This window comes from Portunus trituberculatus, chromosome 8 (assembly GCF_017591435.1).
Source record: "Portunus trituberculatus isolate SZX2019 chromosome 8, ASM1759143v1, whole genome shotgun sequence".
NCBI lineage: Eukaryota > Metazoa > Arthropoda > Malacostraca > Decapoda > Portunidae > Portunus > Portunus trituberculatus.
Window position 1 is genome coordinate 6,140,001 of NC_059262.1, and position 22,500 is coordinate 6,162,500.

The following is a 22,500-nucleotide window of genomic DNA, read 5'->3' on the forward strand; positions in this document are numbered from 1 at the left end:
GCTTCTTACCTGGAGACCTCTGCCAAATACAACATCAACGTCGGAGAACTTTTTAAACAGCTACTCATCCGCACCTATGGCTTGGCGAACAACGAGATGGTGAGTGACTGGTGTGTGTGCGTGTGTGTGATGTGTGTGGTGTACGGTGGTGGTGTGTGTGGCGGGGTGTTTGTGGTATGTGTGTGTGTAAGGTGTGTGTGGGTGGAGGTATGTGTCTATTGGCTGGTGTGATGTGTGTGTGTGTGATGGTGAGTGTGGTGTGTGTGTGTAATGTGTGTGTGTGTGTGTGTGTGTGTGTGTGTGTGTGTGTGTGTGTGTGTGTGTGTGGCTAAGAAGACGTTTAAGTTATTAGGCTTCTATTTACAAAAATTTATCTCACTACGACTGTTTTCAAAGGCCATAGAGACGATTAGCAGGTTCTCAAGAGAGTTTATCCTCTTAATAATGAGAAAACCTTGTCAATCTGTCCCTGGAACCATGAAAGCACTATCAAAAACCAGTGAACTAACCTTAATGAGTCTTGTCAGTTTGAAGACGTCAACTTAAGTGTATCGTTGTAAATATCCCCTGAATGAAATACCCACATCAGACCAGGAAATCAACGAAAAAAGATAAGAATAAACCCAGAAACAGAAAAAAACATGAGTATAAATGAAGAACACAAGACAAAACAAGAAAAATAATGTTCAAGTGGATTTCTAGATTGGATTGGTTGAAGTAGCGAGCTGGCGTGTGAGTGCTTTCAAAGATTAAACAAACTTATGCATGGTGATAGATGACACTAGGTAGCTTTGCTCATACAGGGACAGCCTCTTGTAGATTCCCTCTTTTCTTGTGTTCTTATGTGTATGTGTCTGTGTTGCAGGCTCCGAGCGGGGCGAGAGGGCGGCTCAAGTCCCTGGGGAACATAATGGAAGTGGTTCGCCGGCGTTCTTTCAGTCTGGCCCAAGCTGCGTCCTGCTCCGCCATACCAGATCACCCGGACATACGCGATCATAAGTGTGTTGTTCTGTAGACACCTCCACGCTCCTCCCGGCGACCTCCACGTGTCCTCCAGCCTCCTACGGGATTACTACTTCATCTGTACCTCCAGTAGTCTCCTTTAGTCTCCCACCAGACCTCCACTAGCCTCCTTTAGTCTCCCGTTGAGCGTCATTTTCTTGTCGTATTATAGAATGACTCCACCTCCCTCCACTTCCCTCCAGCCTCCTCCATTTTCCCTTCTGTGGTAACTAAGTGCCCTCCACTCATCTCCACTTGCCTTATGTGACTTCTAAGTGTACTTCCGCTAGCCTCCACTTAGTCTCCACGATGCCTCAGAATAATCTTCCACCCAAACTCATCTCCGTTCATCTTCATTACCTCCTATCGACATCCACTCATCTCCAACTGGCACAAAGAACTTAATACTCATCTCCACTCATTTCCACACCTCACTAAAGGTCTCCAGTAGTTTCTTATTCACCTCTCATCTCCACTTATCTCTCCATCACACAGTCTCCTCCTGCTCATCTCCACATCACCACCTCCACTGACTCATCTCCACCCATCTCCTCAAAGTCAAGGTCACATCTCCAGTAGTTTCCAATAATTCTTCCTTTCAGTTTGACCTAACCTAACTTAACCTAATCTAATTCACGCTAGTCTGACCTCACTTCATTTCAACCTGACCTGACCTGCTCTAACTTGACCTGGTGACCTCCTGAGCCTTACAGTGACCTGGATATCTTAACAGTGCTGATCTTGTGGCCTCGTGTGACTCTTCTTATGACCTCGTGACCTCTGTGTGACCTGCATTAGCCTGTGAGGTCATCTTCGCCTCCAGAGAGAGAGAGAGAGAGAGAGAGAGAGAGAGAGAGAGAGAGAGAGAGAGAGAGCAAATATGTAGATTGTAGTGCGTGTACGTAAGCTGTATAATGTATGTGTGTCAAATTATATACAAACACACACACACACACACACACACACAAGCAGATTGGATCCAGTGTGTTGCTGTGATTTAGAGATTAGTCTGTCTGTCTGTCTGTCTGTCATTAATGCTATCAATGAATCACTAGGGCGTGTTATATCTCACCAGCGTCCGGAACTGCTTCGCTCGCTCATGTGAACCACTCGAACCCTCAAATTAGTCTTAATGGTGATGGTGGTGGTGGTGGTGGTGGTGATGAAGATGATGATGACAGCAGTAACAACAACAACTTCCACTTTCCTGTAGTAATGGTGGATGATGATGGTGGTGATGATGATGATGATGATGATGATAGCAACAAACCTCCACTCCTGTAATAATGGTGATGATTGTAGTGGTGAAGGTAATGGTGATGGTGGTGGTAATGATGATAATGGTGATGATTGTGATCGTAATGGTGATGATGGTGATGATGGTGGTAATAATGACAGCAGCAACACCAACTTCAGCCAGCCTTCACTCGTGCACTAATGGTGATGGTGATGGTGGTGGTGGTGGTGGTGATGATGATAGTGATGATAAAAGCAACAACAATGATAACAATAATAGAATAATTTACTTTTGATACAATTTAATGCGTTTCAGTGTACTCTAGCGTCTGTCTGTCTGTCTGTCTGTCTGTTCCAGTGTTGATAAAGGGGTATTGGCTAGGTACACCAAATTAACATGTTTTTTTTCTTGTTTTTTTCATTTTGTTTATTGTTCGGTGAATTGACGTATAGGAAAAAAAATGCAAAAAGGAGACATGGCAAAACAATCAAATACACGATTACAGCTTTTGTTTTTCCAGAGAGAGAGAGAGAGAGAGAGAGAGAGAATTTGTATACTTCAATACTGGGACACATTTTTATCTTGGGATTTGTGTACGATTAGACCATTTTATTGACATTAGGAAGGATTTATGGAGGTCAGAAGATTAATGGCCACGGTCCTCATAATTTTAATCCCTACATAAGTTTCTGAAGCTGTATCAGATCACCAAATAGTCACCAGAATGAATATGGAAACGCGTCATGCTACTGAAGGGGTTAAGAGGAAGGAAATATTAAGGAGATTTGCTATTGCTGTTATTGCTGTTATTGCTGTTATTGTGGTGGCCAGGACAATCTTTGATAACGCGTGTGGTTCGGATGAGCGGGGTGTAAGAAAGATTATTATGCATATTTTGGCTGGAGGTGTTGTAATCTTCAGCTCTATAGTATTATATAAGACGTGACAATACTGATTACAATAACAATATAATGATAGTTCTTAAAGACAACTGGAGAGTGTATAACCATTTTGTAGTATGAGAAAAAAAGAAGTATATATATACATATCTATATATTATTATCGGTGTATCAGAATATGGGAGGGAGTGAGAAGGGTTAACTGGTGGTGTTGGCAGTACTGTGGTCAGGTGGTGTTAAATTATCCTGTCTTGAAATGTGAACTTGTTATTGTATCCTTCTCATTTACTTCCTTATTTATTTATTTCTTCGTTAATTCAGAAGTATTTATTTTGTCCCACTGCTCATTCGCTTATTAATACATTTTTTTTTTTTTAATCGATCAAATACTCAAAATGATGTGTTTGCCTGTTCATGTCTTTCTAGTCATTCATTTTCTTGTCTGTTATTTGCACAAAGTATCATTATTGTTCTGTTCTCACCGTTGTTTATTCATTTTGTCTGTTTATTTATTTGTTATCTCTCTCTCTCTTATCACGGGTCGAGAATTGAACAGTTTTAAGGCGTCTGAGTGTTTAGAGAGAGAGAGAGAGAGAGAGAGAGAGAGAGAGAGAGATGGGGAAAGCTGAGCGGTATAAGACGACGAGTAATAGTAATAAACTTCTCGCTATCAAGTTTTCCCGCCTTTTTCTTAGGTGTAAACTGTTTTCTATTCTGTAATAAATAAAATGTGTAAGTGTTGCATTCCTCTTGTTTTATTACGTATGGTTGGTGATAACTCCACTTTCCTGGACTCATGTTAATGTTTAGTAGAATACACATCTTTCAGCCAGCCTGTCTTCATCATGATTGAGCCAGACACCATTCAAAAAGTGTTTATTCTAGTTGTATTACATTGTTCCTCGGTCCCAGCCAGTGTATTTCTCGGGTAGCTTTGATTTATCCAGCTGTTGGTCGCTGTGGTATTAATGAATCCCGTAGGTCCCTTTCAGAGCTGGTGCACATTGCTGCAAAGAGAGGACTCCATTGCAACTCAGGCTTCACCTTTGGGAATACCATCAATTTTACCCCACATGTGGATTTAGCAAGTCCAGCAGGCTGCGGTACAAGAACAAAACGAAGAAAGCGTCTGGCAGCTCCGTCCGTCTCCGCCGGAGTCCGCCCTCCAGTCACTCCACTCTCGGCAGCTTCTCGGGGTCCACCTCACCTCCACTTCCTCTGGGCTCTGACCTTGTGAAGCCTGGACGGTGCACACTGGGAAGGAAGCCACGCTGTGCACTGCCGGCGGTGACGGTAATAAGGTGGCGATGCTTGCTGGTGGACGCGAGGGCCGAGGAGGAAGAGGGAGGAGAAGGGGCGAGCAGCGGCCAGCTGTGCTGTCAGCCTGTCAGGTGCCAGCTGATCCCAGACCGAGTCCCAGTAAGGATGACGCGTGCATCCCTATGCCTTATGTTTTCCGCCCTTCTCGCCGCCTCACCTGTCATGCAGCCCCATGACTCGCCACACAGGTAAATGAGAGACTAATTAGCACTGAGATTCCTCAAGTAACAGGTGTCATGAAGGAAACAAGTCAGGAATTCAGGAAAAGTTAGGGTTGGGTTCCCGCTGAGTGTGTTTGCATGCTTGCCTCTCGTCACTTGGTTTGACGTGTTTCCTCGTGTACAAAACTGGCCAAGGGCAACATAAAAACGAACAGACAGGTCCGCTAGGCTGCCAGTCACCTTAGAGAGAGTTAGCTCCCTCCTCTCGCCCCATCAAAATAAATAAATAAATAAATAAAAAGAATAAATGTCGTGAAACCTTCCTCCTAAATGAAGTCAAGTGGGTAAATGTTTAGTATGTGTCCTTGTTAGCAGCGCAGGACACGCTGCGGTATTATTGCAGTTTGAACCAATACACCACACCTAACTGTACACATTCTCACAGTCTAGATCACACTTATACCAGCATTTCTAACCCCATTTTACCCTACCTGAAATTAATAATAACTTCAGGACTGAATTTAGGTTAGGTTTGGTTTCCTCACCCTAAAATCCCACTTTCCCAGGAGGTCCCCAAGCTTGTTAAATGTAGGGAAAAAAAAATATAAGATAGGCTATATTGGTTGAAACTGCAAATTTACCCAGGCTGCATGTTGTGCTGTATAGACTACTTGCTGCCTCCTACTACCTAGTATGTACTGTGTGTACACTCACTCACTCACTTCATTTCGAGGTACCAAGTTGTTTTTTCTGGACACTGGGTTGTTAGTGACTTGTATTGATGCTTTTGGAAATGAACACATTGCACCAAAAAAGTTGTTTTATTACTTTTAGACTAGCTTTGGTTAGTCTAGTCTTAGAGTTAGGTTAACTTTGATTAAGTTTGTGTAGGTTGAGTTGGTCAGAGAAACCAAAGTACATCAAATTTTGCATTTGCTCAAAAGGGCTAAAAGGTAGTGAGTGGCTCCCAAACCTTTTCAGCTTGTTATCCAATTCAACACGTCTCACTATAAGCATGTCACCCTTCTCACAAAGTGTTGTTGACATTGATATACATATAGTATGGTTAAATTAAAACACTAGAGATATTTTCTTTTATTTGTTGCATTTCAACATTGTGCATCTCTGATAACTACTGCCAAAGATGTCAAGAATTTTTAATATTTATTTATAATAAATAATAATTATTTATAATAAATAACTATTTCTAATAGGTTTACTTTACAACTTTGCATACTAGGACAAAGTTAACATTAATCCTAATGCCAAGTACTGCAATGTTTTCTTGATTTTCACATTTCTTTTTTTCTGTCACCTCTCCATTACCCCAAACAATTGTTAAATTACCCCGGGGGGGGGGGTAATTATAAGTAAAGGACAGACCGACCACAAACTAAGCTATCGTTCATCTCTCCCAGAAGATTAACTAACCTAATATATTGTAACCTAACTTAACCTAAACCCCCCATAAGGTAATCTTACTATGAATATCTGCCCTGTTATCTTCTTGTATCAGGACACTCATCAACACAGGACACCAACAAACTAATGGTACAGTTAAAGAGAAGGTCACACAAGGTACCTTTCATGACCTTACCTATTCTTGCTACCACTGCCACTAAATTTCAGCTGTTTTTATCCTAGATTTGTTCTTGTTATATTCTTCTTTATTACCATTTGACCCCAAAACATTACAAAGATGAGCAAAGTAGAAGATTCAATGAAAAAATATAAGCTATGATAATTCTTTTTTAATTCTCTCTCTCTCTCTCTCTCTCTCTCTCTCTCTCTCTCTCTCTCTCTCTCTCTCTCTCTCAGGGACATCAGGTTTCAGTCATAAAGTCTGTGGTGGATCATGTGAGCAAGGATGGAGGACGGCTAGGCAGACTGGGTGGTCTCTGCCGTCAGCCTAATAGTATCCACATCACTCCACTCTCCATTTCCACCAAGGGAGGCAGTGCACCACATCTCACACAGGTAAAGTCATGTGTGTGTGTGCGTGTGTTTGTGTGTGTGTGTAGTGAAACAGTTCATGAAATTTTGTAATGAAGAAAAGATGAAATGATTGAATTGTAAAATGTACAGATTCTCAGTTTTTCTGTGAACTTTGCGTCTGTCAAAGATGAAAGTGATCAATCTGTGTGTTATTGATTTCTTTTGTGGAGGCATCTCTGTCTGAGGAGGAAGGAGAGATGAGTGGCTGACTTGTAGCTATTTGTTAGGCATTGGTGAGTGCAGTTTGTGTGTGTTTGTGAGTGGTGGTGTTTATATCTATGAGGAGGGATGAGTGGCTGGGTTACACATGTTCCCAGGGTGTTGATGAGTGCAGTGAGGGTTTGTGTTTGTGAGTGAGTGGTGGTGTTTGTATGTGTAAGGTGTAAGGAGGGATGAGTGGCTGGGTTGCACATGTCCCCTGTGTTGGTGACTGCAGTGAGGGTTTGCATTTCCCCAACAGGACGTGCTGCACCGGTGGCGTGGCATTGAGGGAAGCGTCTCTTTGTATCCCTGCCCACTACTTCATTGAACACATGAAGGAGCTCCAGAGTTTCAAGAAAGGAGTGACACACACACTTTGCTGCACTCCAAGTAAGGCAAACAAGTTGTCTAGTAGTAGTTATTTTGACATTGTTGCCAGTTTTTCTTGTCCCTCCAACTGCTACCTCTGTACAATGGCCTTATCCGTCTTTGTATGAAGTACTCTTCTCGCATGTTTGGGGGGCTCCACTCACACAGTATTGTTAGATACGGTGGAATCAAAAGCTTTTCATCAAATCAACTGCCTTGAGCCTCTTTCTCATTGCCAATATGTTGCATCTGTTTTTTTATCTTATCATTTTCATGCTAATTGCTCTACTGATCTTGCTAACTGCATGCCTCCCCTCTTCCTGTGGCCTTGCTGCACAAGGCTTTCTTCTTCCTCTCATTCCTATTCTGTCCATCTCTCTAATACAAGAGTTAACCAGTATTCTCAATCATTCAAACCTTTCTCTGGTAAACTCTGGAGCTCCCTGCCTGCTTCTGTATTTCCATCTTCCTTCCACTAAACGTCTTTTAAGAGGGAGGTTTCAAGACATTTGCCCCTGTCTTTTTGGCTAATTCTGTACCAATATTTTAGTGAACCTGCAATTCAAGTGGGCCTTTTTTTAAACCTTTATTGCCCTTGGTTTGTTTCCCTCTTGCATAAAAAAAAAATAGTGTGGCTTTGCTTGTCTGGGTTTTTGATACACCTTTCTGTACCACAAATGTGATTACAAGTGAGCAGTTTTCACAATTTAAGATTGATAAGATGATATGAAGGTAAATGGTTGCTAAACATGAACTTTTGTTGCAGGCTTTTGGAGGTCCAGCAGCACACTGCACACTGCTTTCATAAAACGTGTGTGCCGAGTGCAAGACAGAGTGGCAAGGATGGAGGATGCTTCAACATTGACAGCATCATTGCTTCATGCTTTCTTTTTTTGTGAAAAGTAGTGCACGCAGTTTTAACCAAAAGAGTAACGGTTTATGAGATTTACCAGATTTGTAATGTATAAAAAGTGATATTGCATTATGAAGATTTGTTTTAAGGTTTTTGTTTATTAGCATGTTCTAGTTGTGTCACTCTTAACAGTCCAGATTGTACAGACATGAACCCTTGTCCATTGCACTTCCTGCAGGTGGAATTTCTGTCAGCACTAAGGTGTGTGTGTGTGTGTGCAGCTTGTGGGCAAGTGTGCCAGTCATTCCTTGATGTCAGTGTCTTTCATTTAGGGAAAAATGTTGTGTATAATTAGGTTTATGTACATTTTTGAGTGAGAATGTTGCATTGCTGTGACTTGTTCTGTGTGAGATTTCAGGGGCCGTATTCTCCACACCATCATAGTTAGTGATGTGATCATATACAGACAAAATGGTGTATTTTAGACACAAGTTCCTCTGTGACAGGCTCTAACCTTGTGACTCATTATAAGTGCCAAGACAGACTAAAGTGTATTCTAGACACAAGTCCCTCTGTGACTCTTCATGAGTGGCAAGACAAGGTTCAGTCTGTTGTAGTGCTGCCAACCACCATCTTAAAACCCTTGTCAACATGGTGGGAGCTTGGCTGTATGTACCATGGCATGATCCCCGACAGTTTTTAATATTGATTAATGATAAATATCCATAATTATTAAATAATGGCCTTCTTTGATGCAGTAATTTACCATTATATATAACTGCCGAGAGGGGTACCTACTGTCAGTTTTCCCAAAACTCAAACAAACTTTGCTGTGTGTGTGGCCTGCATGTGTCATGTGTTGGGCTGTCGGGCATAATCTTCTGTTTGTCATGTTTGTTTTGTTTGGATACACAGTCTAACTATTCCCAAAGTAGTTATATGATGTCAAAATAATTTGAATTGTAGAAAATTACATCAAGGAGGTATTTCTTTGTATACACACATAAAGTTGACAAGTAATGAGCCTAAAGATCAACAGTGGAGTGACGGTGAGGCATTGAGTGAGACCTGAGGCTGACTGTGTAGAATGCGGCCCCAGAATGATGTGTGTTTTGTATGTTAATGGTGACAACATGCTGTTTGAGAGCAATGCCATTGTGAAATGCTTCATTAATACAGAGTTGATAGTTCCTCCTAGACTTTTGCAATGAAATGCTCTCAAAATTATTTTAGAACTTGTAGTCTTGTGCAATGAAAGTGCTCTCAAAATACTACACTTATGTTCTTATATTCATTTTGTTTATGTTATATTAGACAAATGTATGGATGGCAATGATAGGTGGAGTGAGGCAGACCTGTTCACTGTTCATACAGGGACTGCTGCCATGTATGTGCAGGCTCATGGTCCCTCTTGCAACTTTCCTCATTTTTGTTTCTCCAATACTTTTGAAATAATTTTGCAAGTTGAAAATATTCACAGAGTAATGTAATATCTGAAAAAATTGTGAAGTTCAAAATTTTAAAAAATTGTACAAATTCTGCTGTTCCAGTGTAAAAATTGTACAAATTGTGCTGTTCCAGTGTAAAAATTATTCTAAGTTGAAAATTGTAAAAATTTTCTTGTGTACAAATTGTGGTATTCCACTGTGAAAAGTGTAAAAATTGTACAAATTGTGCTGTTCCAGTGTAAAAATTATTCTAAGTTGAAAATTGTAAAAATGTTCTAGTGTACAAATTGTGGTATTCCACTGTGAAAATTCTAAGTTGAAAATTTTGGTAGAGTTTTCAGGGACTTGTGTAAAAATGTGTTCACTGAATAAAAGTGAAGGAAGGGAGACTCTTCATTGTATTTTTAACCCAAATATACATCTGGTCTTTCTCCGGAGACTCTTCCGAGTATTTATGACTTAGCACAGTTTTTGGGGCAGTTTTGCAGGGATTTTTGTGCATTTTTTGCCATTTTTTTGCCATTTTTGCTGGTTTTCAGCAGTTTTCCACTGCTTTTGAGCTTTTTTTTTAGCTTTTTTAGGCTTTCTACTGCCACTTCAGCTGAGAGGGTTTGGGCCCAACTAACTGACTGGGTTTTCTCAGGCTTTCTTGAAATTGTAGAATGATTTTTACCATTTCAATGGGAAGGATTATTCAGTTTTTATTTGAAAAGCTGCAAGTATTTTTATATATTGTGGGGCCTTAATAGGTGAGGTTGGGTAGACTGAGAAAAGGTTGAGCTCCCGAGGCTTCTTCATATTGGTTAGGTGAGGTTATATAAGCTCCAGACTAAGCTAATTAGATGTTTCATAAATATTCATAAATATAAAAAAAAAGTGAATTAAAAGCATAAACAATTTCCTTAATCATGATTTATTATTAAGTATAACACCAGTTATGTGGGAACATCACAGAACACGGAAAGAATAACATTACACTGTGCATATATTCACATTAGATGGACAGAATAACGTTGTGTGGGTACATTCATATTAGATGGACGGAATAAGAATACGAATGATTAGCAACATGTATTTGTTAGGATAGATGAATCATTGCAGTGTGTCCTCCCTCCCTGGATGGCACCACATGCTGGTGCGAGGCAGGGTCCAATTCCTCCGTGGAAGGTACTGCGAGGCGGGGTGTCCTCCCTCCCTGGATGGCACCACATGATGGTGCGAGGCGGGGTGTCGTCCTCCCTCCCTGGATGGCACCACATGATGGTGCGAGGCGGGGTGTCGTCCTCCCTCCCTGGATGGCACCATATGATGGTGCGAGGCGGGGTGTCGTCCTCCCTCCCTGGATGGCACCGCTTGATGGTGCGAGGCGGGGTGTCGTCCTCCCTCCCTGGATGGCACCGCATGATGGTGCGAGGCGGGGTGTCGTCCTCCCTCCCTGGATGGCACCACATGCTGGTGCGAAGCGGGGTGTCCTCCCTTCCTGGATGGCACCACATGGTGCGAGGCAGGGTCCAATTCCTCCGTGGAAGGTGCTGCGAGAAAGGGTGTACTCCCTTCCTGGATGGCACCACGCGTTGCCAGGACAGAGCTGGTGCGAGGCAGGATCCAATTCATCCGAGGAAGGCGCAGCGACACCTTGCGGCTTCCAGTGCAAGAACACCGCAGGTTGGGGGTTGACAGGACACGCTGGTTTGGTTCTCCCTTCAGTAGTGGCAGGACCTGTAACAAATAATTTTACGTTAGTGTACTGTACTACACTTTAATCATGAACAAATATCCTTGTCCTCAAATGTACGACAGGTGTGCAAGGTGTGGTGTGGTGCGCACTTAAACGTTTTGTGCATTCCATTTTAATAGTTCTCTCTAAACCTCACTGGAAAAAAAAACTATTCCTTATTCTATTCTGATTACGAGTCTTACTAGTTTTGCTTCTATCACTCTTTATATTACCTTTAACACCAAGACCGAACAATCCCTGATAGCCTACGCCTCATATGAACGAGTTGAAACGGCCCAGCCCCGACCTGTGCCGGACCGCACGCCTCCGCGGTCTGCGTCCTCTTCTGCAAAGGACGACCTGCTGGAGATGAACTGCTATCACATGGACCGGGGAGGCGGCGGAGGAGGAGGAGCAGGAGCAGGATGGCGGGGCTTCCCAGACACTTGGGCGGGTACACGTCGGACTACAGCCGCTGTGACTGACGAGTTCGCTCGGGTGAAAACTGACGTGGGTCTACCAAGTTAGTAATGCGCCGTGTAGGGACGCCGGGGCAGACTTGTGGCGGGACGTGCTCCATCTGACTGACGCCCGAGACTTGTTAACCCATGTTTTGGGGGTGGCTGGCATGACCCGACCTTCTACCCTTGTTGCATACACTGCTGCTGCTTCTGCAACAATAAAGTTACCAATCACCAATCAAGAAACATCCTTCACCTTTATGCCAAATCCAAGACCTTTATGATACAGGGACAAATAACACAGTATGATCATCAGAGTGACAGGCCTAAAACTAAATGCAACTGCGTATTACTTAACTAGCGTGTGGTGCTGTGGCGTGTGCTGCTGCCCCTACCATGTGCACCACAACTCCCCGAAACATTGCTACTATGCTTTTCAACAACTTACCTCGATTTTCTCGGTAACGAAGTGTTGGATCACTATTATACTTTGCCACACTATATTTCACACCAAATGCTAATTTTTCACTGCACAGTACATTACCAGAAGTGAGTAAGCTGCATACTCTTCACAATTCAGAGAAATTTCAGATATCCGGAGAAGGTATTCGGACAGTCACTACTACGTCACACCCCAGCCCCACCCACCTCTCCCCCTGTATGTCCCCTCTCTATCACTTCATCCCCTTTCTCAACAAACCTCTCTCTCTCTCTCTCTCTCTCAATTCACCAACCAATGAGAAGTATATGGCACTCCCACTGGTGCATCCATTAAGCCATTGTTTGGCAACATTCTCGTTCGTTATCAACCTTCACGTTATCGTAACCAAGGCTTTATTTCCACAGTATTTCACTAAATAAATGACAGGTCTATGTTGGTATACCACATTTCTTATATACTTCAGGAAAACAACGTGCACCGTAGGTTATGAGAGAGAGAGAGAGAGAGAGAGAGGTTTGTTGAGAAAGGGGATAAAGAGTGATAGAGAGGAGGGAACATACAGGGGAAGAGGTGGGTGGGGCTGGGGTGTGACGTAGTAGTGACTGTCCGAATGCCTTCTCCGGATATCTGAAATTTCTGAATTGTGAATAGTATGCAGCTTACTCATACACTTCTGGTAATGCACTGTGCAGTGAAAAATTAGCGCTTGGTGTGAAATATACTGTGGCAAAGTATAATAGTGATCCAACACTACGTTACCGAGACAATCGAGGTAACAGTTGTTGAAATGCATAGATTGTTCCTACGCTTACTGCACTTGAATGACAAATCATAGATAACTGAACCTACAAAATACTGCTATACACACCCATTTTGAGGCTTTTACACAAGCCTTACTCACACTCAAAAACCTCATTCAAAAACATTATCTATCTCTCTCACACACACACAGTGACACACACACAGTGGAGTGCCGTAACGTTGAAGCACTAACACTTGTTTGATGCTTTACATTTAATAAAACCGGTTCACAGCACACGAAACCGGGGCTTAAACGTCACGGCAGCCAACACCGCTCACACAACGCAATATCCCACTCGCTCACACTACGCAATACCCCACTAACAACTCTTCACGTAGCTCATACCAAGGTCCGTGACAGCTTCCACGAAAAGCACCTTGTACTCTTAATTACTATCAATGCACACCTAAGCCCTGTCGTGGACACGCCCACACCACGTTGTGAGCAACACCTTGCTGCCTAGCTATCAATGCACACCCAGCCACAGAATTGTGAGCATGTGCTGCGGTCAATAAACACTTTACGAGGCACTTTCCATTAACAGAACACTAACGCGTTACTTCATTACGGAATGACAACTTCCAATGCGGATTAACTGATACCAAATAGCAAACTGACGTTAAATAATCTATAAACACAAAGAATTCCACGAAATGCCAGGCAACACTTCTATCCTCTACAACACACCACGGAACTTACAAATACTCCTGTTCAGAAGAAACGCATAAACGTCCTTCACTACACACACACACACACACATCACCACTGTACGGTGTCTAACATACCTTCCCGACATACAACAACAGCAACAACACCAACACCGCCATGAGAGGGTTGACATTAGACCAACACAAAGTTTATCAAACTCGTAACAACGCAGTGGACAAACACACTTCTTCCACGCAGGTCTTCGCTGCACGACGCCTACACAACAAATCGTTCTCCTTCGTCTCACTGCTTTCCGCTTCACCTCCTCCTCATACTCCCCCGTCCTCCCAGGCCCTCCCTACCGCCTCCCTTGTTTGCGGTAAAGACACTAACTAACTAACTAGCCACTCTCGGTGAGCATCGCTCCTTATAAACATCGTTAACTTTAGTTTACCCACGCCACACAGGTCTCGAACCTCCTCACTCACCTCACTTTGTTTAGCCATTTATCTATCTACCTATCTACCTACCTACCTACCTACCTACCTATCTACCTTCACACACACACACACACACACACACACACACACACACACAGTGAGACAGTGAAACAGTGAAACAGTGAAACAGTGACACACACACACACACACACACACACACACACACACACATATATATATATATATATATATATATATATATATATATATATATATATATATATATATATATATATATATATAATCATTACCTTTATTATTATTATTATGATTATTATTATCATTATCATTGTTATTATTATCATCATCATCATTATTATCATTATTATTATTGTTATAATTACTATTGTTATCATTGTTAACATTATTATCATTACCATTATTGATATTACTATTTCTATTATTATTATTTTGTTGTTATTATTATCATTACCATTATTATTATTATTATTATTATATTATTATTATTATTATTATTATTATTATTATTATTATTATTGCTTTTATCATAATTATTATCATTATTATCATTGTGAGGCCATGGCACGTAGCTACGGCACATGACATATCCAGTTGTCACATTAGTGAAACGTCAAGACACACAATCCTTTAACCAGCCAAACCAACGTGTCCACATTCCCTGCACTAATCATGAAACACATAGGCCTACAGGCATGACGCCTAAATAATATTGCCAATGCTCATAACACTGAAATGAGGAAGTGATAGTTTGAACAGCTTGTTTCAGCGAGGCGGGGATGCCACCTGCCACCTGCCACACACACACACACACACTACTAGTAATGATAATGGTGGTGGTGTCTAACTGGTAATGACTGGTTATTCTGTGTATGCTACGCAGTGTGAGGGTTAACACAGCAGGAGGAATTACAGATGGAAGGATGGAAGGAGGGAAGGACGGAAAAAATTAGGTCATTCCATTAGGCGGGTGAATGGTACAACGGTACAACGGTACACCTTCATGTCCCACCGCCCAACTACTAGTAGAGGCATGCTACGGCAGGGATTCCAACCCAGGACGCCTCCCACTCTCCCGCTGCAGACCCCAACACCCAATACTCTCTCTCTCTCTCTCTCTCTCTCTCTCTTGAAGCACGAAACAGTTCCGAAGCAATCTCGAAACACACACACACACACACACACACACACACACACACACACCTCACTTACCTTTCAGTCCAGAATAACTTACCATTTCGTCGCCAGAAGGGAAAAAAAAATCAAGGGCGGTGTTGTGCAGTCCGTCGTAGCTTATAACGTCATCACTACTCTGTCCGTCAAGTGGGCGTAAGTTTCTCTCCCTCCTCGCCATGTTAGGAGTCTGATGTCACTTCCTTCTCGTTACTCATTGGCCAGAACGCTCAGTCACAGTAAAAAAGAGAAATCAAGTGTAAAAAAGAGAGAGAGAAAGAGTCAAAGAGAGAGAGAGAGTCAAAAAGAGAAAGAAAGTAAAAAAGAGAGAGAGAGAGAGAGAGAGAGAGAGAGAGAGAGAGAGAGAGAGAGAGAGAGAAAGAAAGAAAGAAAGAGTCAAAAGAGTCAAAAAGAGAGAGAGAAAGAGTCAGAGAGAGAGAGAGAGAGAGAGAGAGAGAGAGAGAGAGTCAAAGTAAAAAGAGAGAAAGTAAAAAAGAGAGAAAGTAAAAAAAAAAAAGAGAGAGAGAGAGAGAGAGAGAGAGAGAGAGAGAGAGAGAGAGAGAGAGAGAGAGAGAGAGAGAGAGTCAAAAAGAGAGAGAAAGCGTTATTTGTTATTGTTTCCTAGAAGTTTTTGGGAGTAGGGTGAAAATGAGAGTTATTTGGTAGTTTGGTAGCCTCTTAATTTGGATCGCCGCAGGATGAGCCTCTGCAGGAGAAACAAGACTCGGGACACCACTGAAGGCATATCCACACTTCCCTCACACTGCAAGGAAACAAAGAAAGGGAAAGAAACAACATTCAGATCTGCAGGCCATGTAGCACACGAGACAATAAAGACATGACACTAGTTTCCTCAAGGTCCATATGGCTTGTATCACCTCTTGTTTCAACGCTTTCCACTGCCAACAAACACCTCGAATTTCCTGTAGGCGTCACGTTCTGTTGGTGTCTGTCTGTACCCATGTAAACAGAAATGCGTTCTTCTCTTCTCTGACTCTCTCTCTCTCTGGTATAGGCGTCACGTTCTGTTTATGTCTGACAGTCTGTACCCATGCAATCCTCTAAGTCAATAGAAATGCATACTTCTCTTCCCTCTCCCCTCATGCATGGTTCCGGAGACAACAGCCCCAAAGAAACAACAAAGATGACATTTTATGGTTATATTTTAATCCTCAGTCATCAAATATCATATTATTGCACTCAATGCCCTAAGATAAACCTCAGTAGTAGTAATAATAATAACAACGATAACAACAATACACACTACAGTACTGGCACTCGCGTACGACTTCAAACCACAAACAAGTAAAGTAACAATACGTGTGCCATTCGTGCTTACAGTATGTGATGAGTACATGTACATATCAACTCTACACAGGACAGCGACAACCACGGAAGGAAATACATGCCAATACACGGCGGCTCTTATGTCCTATTTAAGAGACACACTGACGTAACGTGCATGCATTCAACTTCTACGCCAGCATCCTTACATCTACGTGGAGTGTTTGATTGGAAAGTGTGTTTGTGTGTGTGTTGGTGTGTGTCTTTCCACTACGCCAGCAACCTTACACGGAGCAGGAATGTTTAGGGTAACAATACCACACTGGAAGGAATGTAGTCTCAGTAACCCAGTGAAAACAAAGACCCAAACATTCCTGCTTCATAAGAACACTGGGGAGGAATGAAAGGTGAAGTGAGGAAAGACTGACTGGACTGGGAGAGAAATACATATCACGTCACACTTGCAGGTGGATAATTGGACAAGGTGAAGCCACAAGTGTCAGCCAAGGAGGACACTCGGCTAACAACACTGGCCTCAGCAATGGTCAGAGTGGATAGCTCATGACCAGTCCATCGTGATCGTGAGGTGACAAGGGCAGAGGAGCAAGCCTACAGTATGTGAGTCTACAAGGATTTCCGCTGCTGGAATGAACGGTCACACTGGAATGAGAGTTGGTGCAATGATAGCCTCGGTTACTGCTGTATTGCCACCGTGGGAATGATCAGCGTGTGTGTGTATCATACAATGCCGCCAGGGATGCTGTGTGTGGGTGAAATGTCACTGGTCTGTCTGTGTGTGTGTGTGTGTGTGTGTGTGTGTGTGTGTGTGTGTGTGTGTGTGTGCGTCTACAATGAGAGTGCGCACGCACAAACACACACACACACACACACACATTATACAGACGTACGAACGCCTTAGTTAATGCCAACACATGAGCAGGTTTGGACGTACACACGTACACACTGCAAACTAAAAGTGAAAAAAAATCCAAACATAATTTAAACTCAAATATTCAAATAAATGTGAGGCGAGGCGGCGCGGCGCACCACTTGCGGTGACGCCACACCGCCCGGCGCCCGCGGCCCACCACGGTACCACCTTCCTTCTCCCTAAACAAGATGCACCAATTCAATACTTTGAACTTTGACATTACTTCCTGTTGCTTGCACAGTGTGTACGTTTGGTTAGTGTTGGTGCGACCAGAGAGTGTTGCGTGGTGGCACCGTCTGTACCGCCGCATCAGTCCTCACAACAATACCAAGGCAGCGTGAGTGAGAAGGAACAACCACACACCACTAATGCTGAGAAACACTAGTCTACTCATTACTGCAACATGTACTCACGGCGGCCACCAAGTGACCCACTGACCCAGCACTCATGTACCGCCGGGGAAGAGATTAGGGGACACCACATCCACACACACGCAGGAGGGAAGGAATGGCAGCTGCTACAGGCTACTACAGGCTGTACAGCGCGTCCAACCTTTCTGACTCCGGCGAGGCGGCCGTGGCGGGCCGGCTCAGGCTGCTGGTGCCTCGGTGGTGGTGGTGGACACCTCCTCCTCCTCCTCCTGCTGCTCCTGTTGTGTCCCCTTGTCAGTCTCCTGTGCCTCCTGGTGCTGTGTGGTGGCCCGGGACACCGTCAGCTCCTTGTTGAGAGCAGCCACGGCCTCCAAGGTGTGCTGGGTGACGTCCTGCTGGCCAAGCACCACTGATCGAAGTTCCATCACCGCCTCGCGCAGCAGTGACACCTCCACCCGAAGGTCTGCCAGCTGGGAGCAAGACTGACCCCCGCCGCTCTGCCTCTCCAGGGCTGTGTGCACCGTCAAGGGATGGCAATACTGTTAATGACCATGTGGTGCTGGGAGAGTGAGTCATCTGTTTGTACTTAAAATAGGTTTCCTTTAGTTGATATTACGCATTTAGGCGCACTATGGAACACAGTCATCCCGCCAGATCCTGCACCACAACACAATAACTACCACCAGATCACTCAACACTAAACACCACTACACTGTCTAAACACTCGCACTACACCCACACACAAAATGATACTCTGAACACATCAAAACCAACCTCCTTTCGCAAAAATCAGCAAATTATAGACTTACACAAACACACACACACACACACACACACACACACACACACACACACACACACACACACACACACCACAATAGCGAAGATACAAGACAACAGCAATAACAAAGTATACTCACGAAGCACGTTGAGCACAGCCTGGCCGTAAGCGTAGCCCAGCGGAGAGGAGGCGTTGCAAGCGTAGTTCCCGACATCAGTAGCGGACACCCCGACGATGACCAGACGCGGACCCTCGATCGTGCGGCGGAGGTGACGGTCTGGAGGTGACGGAGGGGAGACGTGAGATAGGTCGAGACACGAGGGAAAGAAAAGAGGATAGAAAACGTGAAAGAAAAGGGAAAGGAGAAAGATTAAGAGAAGTGAGGGATTGAGAAGAGGGAGAGGAAAAGAGAATAGGAGAGGAGAGAAAGAGAAAGAGAGAAAATAAAAAGGGATAGATATGAAGGAAGGAGGAGAGGGAAAGGAAAGATAAGGATGGGATATAAAGAGAGAGAAAGGGAATGATGAGAAAATGACTCTCTCTCTCTCTCTCTCTCTCTCTCTCTCTCTCTCTCTCTCTCTCGTACCCCTGGGAGACAGCCGGCGTCCATTCAGCATCCAAGTGTAGACAACCTCGGTGGTCGCATTGGTATCGCAGGTGAAGGTGACAGTGGCTCCCTCGTGCACTGTCTGGGAGGCGATGGGCTCACGCAACACCGGCGCCTGCTCGACCTTCACACGCATCACTGAGTTCTTCTCCATCCCTACGCCGTTGTTCACTGTGCAAGCGTACTCACCCGCGTCCTCCAGCTGGCGAGAAATTTTGATGTGTTTTATTTATACCATGTGGGTTTTCAGGGAATTTCTGGGCTAAAGGGGGTGCTGTTTAGGGTACCTCGTATCTCAAAGCCCACCCGCTAGGAAACCGTTGCCCCGAGTGAGGAAGCCCAACCCACACTCGGACCGTGGACAGGATTCGAACACGTGTGTTTGGGGACCCCTCGGACCACAAAGCATCCATGGTTCCACTGTACCACGGCGGCTGTGTTTTGTAAATGTGAAGACTGTGGACCATGATTTTATACAGCTTCAGAAACTCATGTGGGGGATTAAATTGTGAAGACTGTGGACCATCAATTTTCTGACCTCCATAGACCCTTCCTCATGTCAATAAAATAGTCTATTCGTACACATCTCAAGGGAAAATGTCCCAATACTGGAGTTAATAATACTGGGACATATTTTTACTAATTTGTGTATGATTACGCTATTTTATTGACATTAGGAAGGGTCTAAGGAGGTCAGAAGATTAATGGACACAGTCTTCACTAATTTAATCACCACACATGAGTTTCTGAAGCTGTATAAAATCGCCAAAGAGTAAGCAGAATTTTATACTTTGAGTTTTATGCACGATTAGACCATTTTATTAACATTAGCAAAGGCCTATGGAGGTCAGAAGACTAATGGACCACAGTCGTCACTATTTTAATCCCCCACATGAGTTTCTGAAGCTGTATGAAATCACCAAATGGTCACCAGAATGAATATGGAAACGCGTCATGTTCCTGAAGGGGTTAAGAAAAATATTGCTGTTTTATGGTGAGTGTTAGAAGAAAAACTGTTTTGTCATGGTGAGTGTTAGGAAAAATAGTCCTTTGTCATATTGTATAGTGAGTGTAGTGAAGTGTTTTGTGTTTTGGTTAACGATAAAATGACTTCAATATAACAAAAATGTATAAGGAAAAATAAAAACGAGGGAAAAATAACAGAGAGAGAGAGAGAGAGAGAGAGAGAGAGAGAGAGAGAGAGAGAGAGAGAGAGAGAGAGAGAGAGAGAGAGAGAGAGAGCATACCTGGGTGTCAGCAAATACTAATGTTCTTCCATGGTTCTTGGTGGTGATCCTGGTGTTGGGCAGGATATCCACACCGTCCACACGCTGCCACATGATCTCTGGAACTGGCCTGCACACACACACACACACACACACACACACACACACACACACGGGGAAGAGAGAAATATACATGAGATTGGTTGATTAAAAGTTTTGGCGCCACAACAAAGCCACACAAAGCTATTTTATCATTAATTATGTGGGATTTCACACACACACACACACACACACACACACACACACACACACACACACACACACACACACACACACACACAGGAAGAAGACAAGATAAAAGTAAGATGGAGGAGAAAGATAGAACACACACACACACACACACACACACACACACACACACACTCTCTCTCTCTCTCTCTCTCTCTCTCTCTCTACTTACTCTCCCCCATAAATGCACCAAAGAGTATTCTCCTCCCCCGCTTTGAAGACAACCTCCTCCCCAGACGTGAACATTGGAAGCTCTCCACATTGATCATATCCTCCTTCAGGTTGTGTGTGCCGTCCTCGGGGTCCTTCACCTTGATGTGCACGATGGAGGCGATGGAGTAGTCGTAGGGGCGGAAGGGGGTGTTGGCAAGGCACATAAACTCATACCCTTGTTTTTCCGTGTCATCCTCTTGCGTGACGTGCGTGAACCACAGATCGCCATTGGGGTCTGTTACTATCCTCTCATCCTTCACAAACTCCAGCTCGATGTTCTCTGGGTGGTTGATGGCGCGCACCCACGTCAGCGCTGGTTCAGGGTACGCGAAGGCCTTAGGGCAGGACAGCTTGTAGGGCCGGCCAAGCTCAGCCACCAAGTTGTACGTATCGCTCGGTTCATCATCGTTGGAGAAATAAATACTGCTAACGTTTAGAAGATAGATAGGGTCAGATGCTGCTGTGCCCAGGTCGTTGTAGGCAAAGCACTGGTACATTCCATTGTCCTCTATGCTGGGCTGCGAGATCAAGAGGCTACCAGTGTCTTCCTCCAGAGACAGCCTCGGGTCAGCCTGCCACGCCAGCGCCTCCCCGTTCCTGGTCCACCGGTAGTTTGGTGACGGCGCCCCATCTGCCTCGCACTCCAGGACCACAGGCAGGGCGGACCTCGACTTGGCCTCCTCCAGATCATATAGCACCTCCTTGCGGGACTGCTTCACTATCATTGGCGGGGACTTGACTGGGGAGGACAGAAAAGGATGTGTGCTGTTTAAATGGACTTGAATGGAGACAGAAGAGGATTGTGTTGTTTACATGGACGATTAAGGAGGACAGAAGGGGATGTGTGCTGTGTTTAAATGGACTTGATTGAGGAGGACAGAAGGGAATGTGTGTTGTGATTCATTGCCAGACCCTTCCCTCAGCTGTATCGATTTCCTTCTATCCTTTCTTCACACTAACTGAATGAAAACTCTCTCCTTTCTTCCAACTTCTCCTCCACCTCCTCTCACAGCTTCCCAAATCTCACCAACACCTCCTCCTCCTCCTCCTCCCCATCACACACTCCTCATCTGTATTAACTTTTCTTCCAACTAACTGAATGAAAACTCTCTCCTTACATCCAACTTCTCCTCCACCTCCTCTAACTCTCTCCAACTCCCTCCAACGCTTCCCTCCTCCCCATCACTTACTGGTCAGCTGTATAGACTTCTCCTCCTTGCCCATAGCATTCTCAGCGCGACACGAGTACTGCCCGAGGTCTTCTGAGGTCACGGACACCACGGTAAGGGTCGACAGCACACCAAAATCTTCCTTCAAATCGGTAGTCAAAATCCTGAAGGAGTAGAAGAAGGAGGAGGAGGAGGAAGAGGAAGAGGAGTAGTTTGTTATGAAAGATAGTATTATATGTGTGAAAAAAGCAATATATCTACTAGTAAAATAGTAATAGTTGATGGTTATTTAAATGTGTTCCTCTTAATAGTTAGTTCATATAATGTCTTTCATTTTTGCTAGTCTAGTTTTTTATTTTTATTTTTGTGCAGTTATGAAGGCAAATATAGTGACGTGTGTGTGTGTGTGTGTGTGTGTGTGTG

The 22,500-nt window shown here is 43.9% G+C and overlaps 2 protein-coding genes, 1 long non-coding RNA gene and 1 pseudogene across 3 annotated transcripts in view; 2 read left to right on the forward strand and 2 right to left on the reverse strand.

Moving 5' to 3' along the window:
• LOC123499162 overlaps nt 1–2,860 on the forward strand; it is a 6,327-nt pseudogene extending 3,467 nt beyond the window's left edge.
• Nucleotides 2,861–4,176: 1,316 nt separating this feature from the next.
• Nucleotides 4,177–9,868, forward strand: LOC123501123. The gene is made up of 4 exons (XR_006673564.1): nt 4,177–4,646; nt 6,438–6,596; nt 7,075–7,205; nt 7,951–9,868. It is a non-coding gene; the product is annotated as an uncharacterized LOC123501123 (long non-coding RNA).
• Nucleotides 9,869–10,382: 514 nt separating this feature from the next.
• LOC123500061 lies at nt 10,383–17,732 on the reverse strand. The gene is made up of 8 exons (XM_045248699.1): nt 17,646–17,732; nt 16,953–17,100; nt 13,314–13,409; nt 12,666–12,789; nt 12,112–12,230; nt 11,920–11,939; nt 11,510–11,668; nt 10,383–11,204 (listed from the first exon to the last, which is right to left on the reverse strand). Exons 1-8 carry the CDS (start codon nt 17,730–17,732, stop codon nt 10,578–10,580), a joined length of 1,380 nt encoding a protein of 459 aa, XP_045104634.1. The 3' UTR covers nt 10,383–10,577.
• Nucleotides 16,353–22,500, reverse strand: part of LOC123501122 (hemicentin-2-like) — a 15,127-nt gene continuing 8,979 nt past the window's right edge. Inside the window, 7 exon segments of the mRNA XM_045249708.1 lie at nt 16,353–18,304; nt 18,714–18,851; nt 19,161–19,383; nt 20,429–20,537; nt 20,868–20,943; nt 20,946–21,647; nt 22,099–22,241. Coding sequence (XP_045105643.1) covers nt 18,012–18,304; nt 18,714–18,851; nt 19,161–19,383; nt 20,429–20,537; nt 20,868–20,943; nt 20,946–21,647; nt 22,099–22,241 — 1,684 coding nt within the window. The 3' untranslated portion in view covers nt 16,353–18,011.

Excerpts from the sequence above, each read along its gene's own strand:
- LOC123500061 (XM_045248699.1), bottom strand. The coding sequence starts at position 17,732 with ATGCGGCGGTACAGACGGTGCCACCACGCAACACTCTCTGGTCGCACC. Across the intron at positions 11,669-11,919 it reads GTCTTGGATTTGGCATAAAG|TCCGACGTGTACCCGCCCAA; the intron begins GTGAAGGATGTT and ends CAGCGGCTGTAG. Across the intron at positions 11,205-11,509 it reads AGGCGTGCGGTCCGGCACAG|GTCCTGCCACTACTGAAGGG; the intron begins GTCGGGGCTGGG and ends TATTTGTTACAG.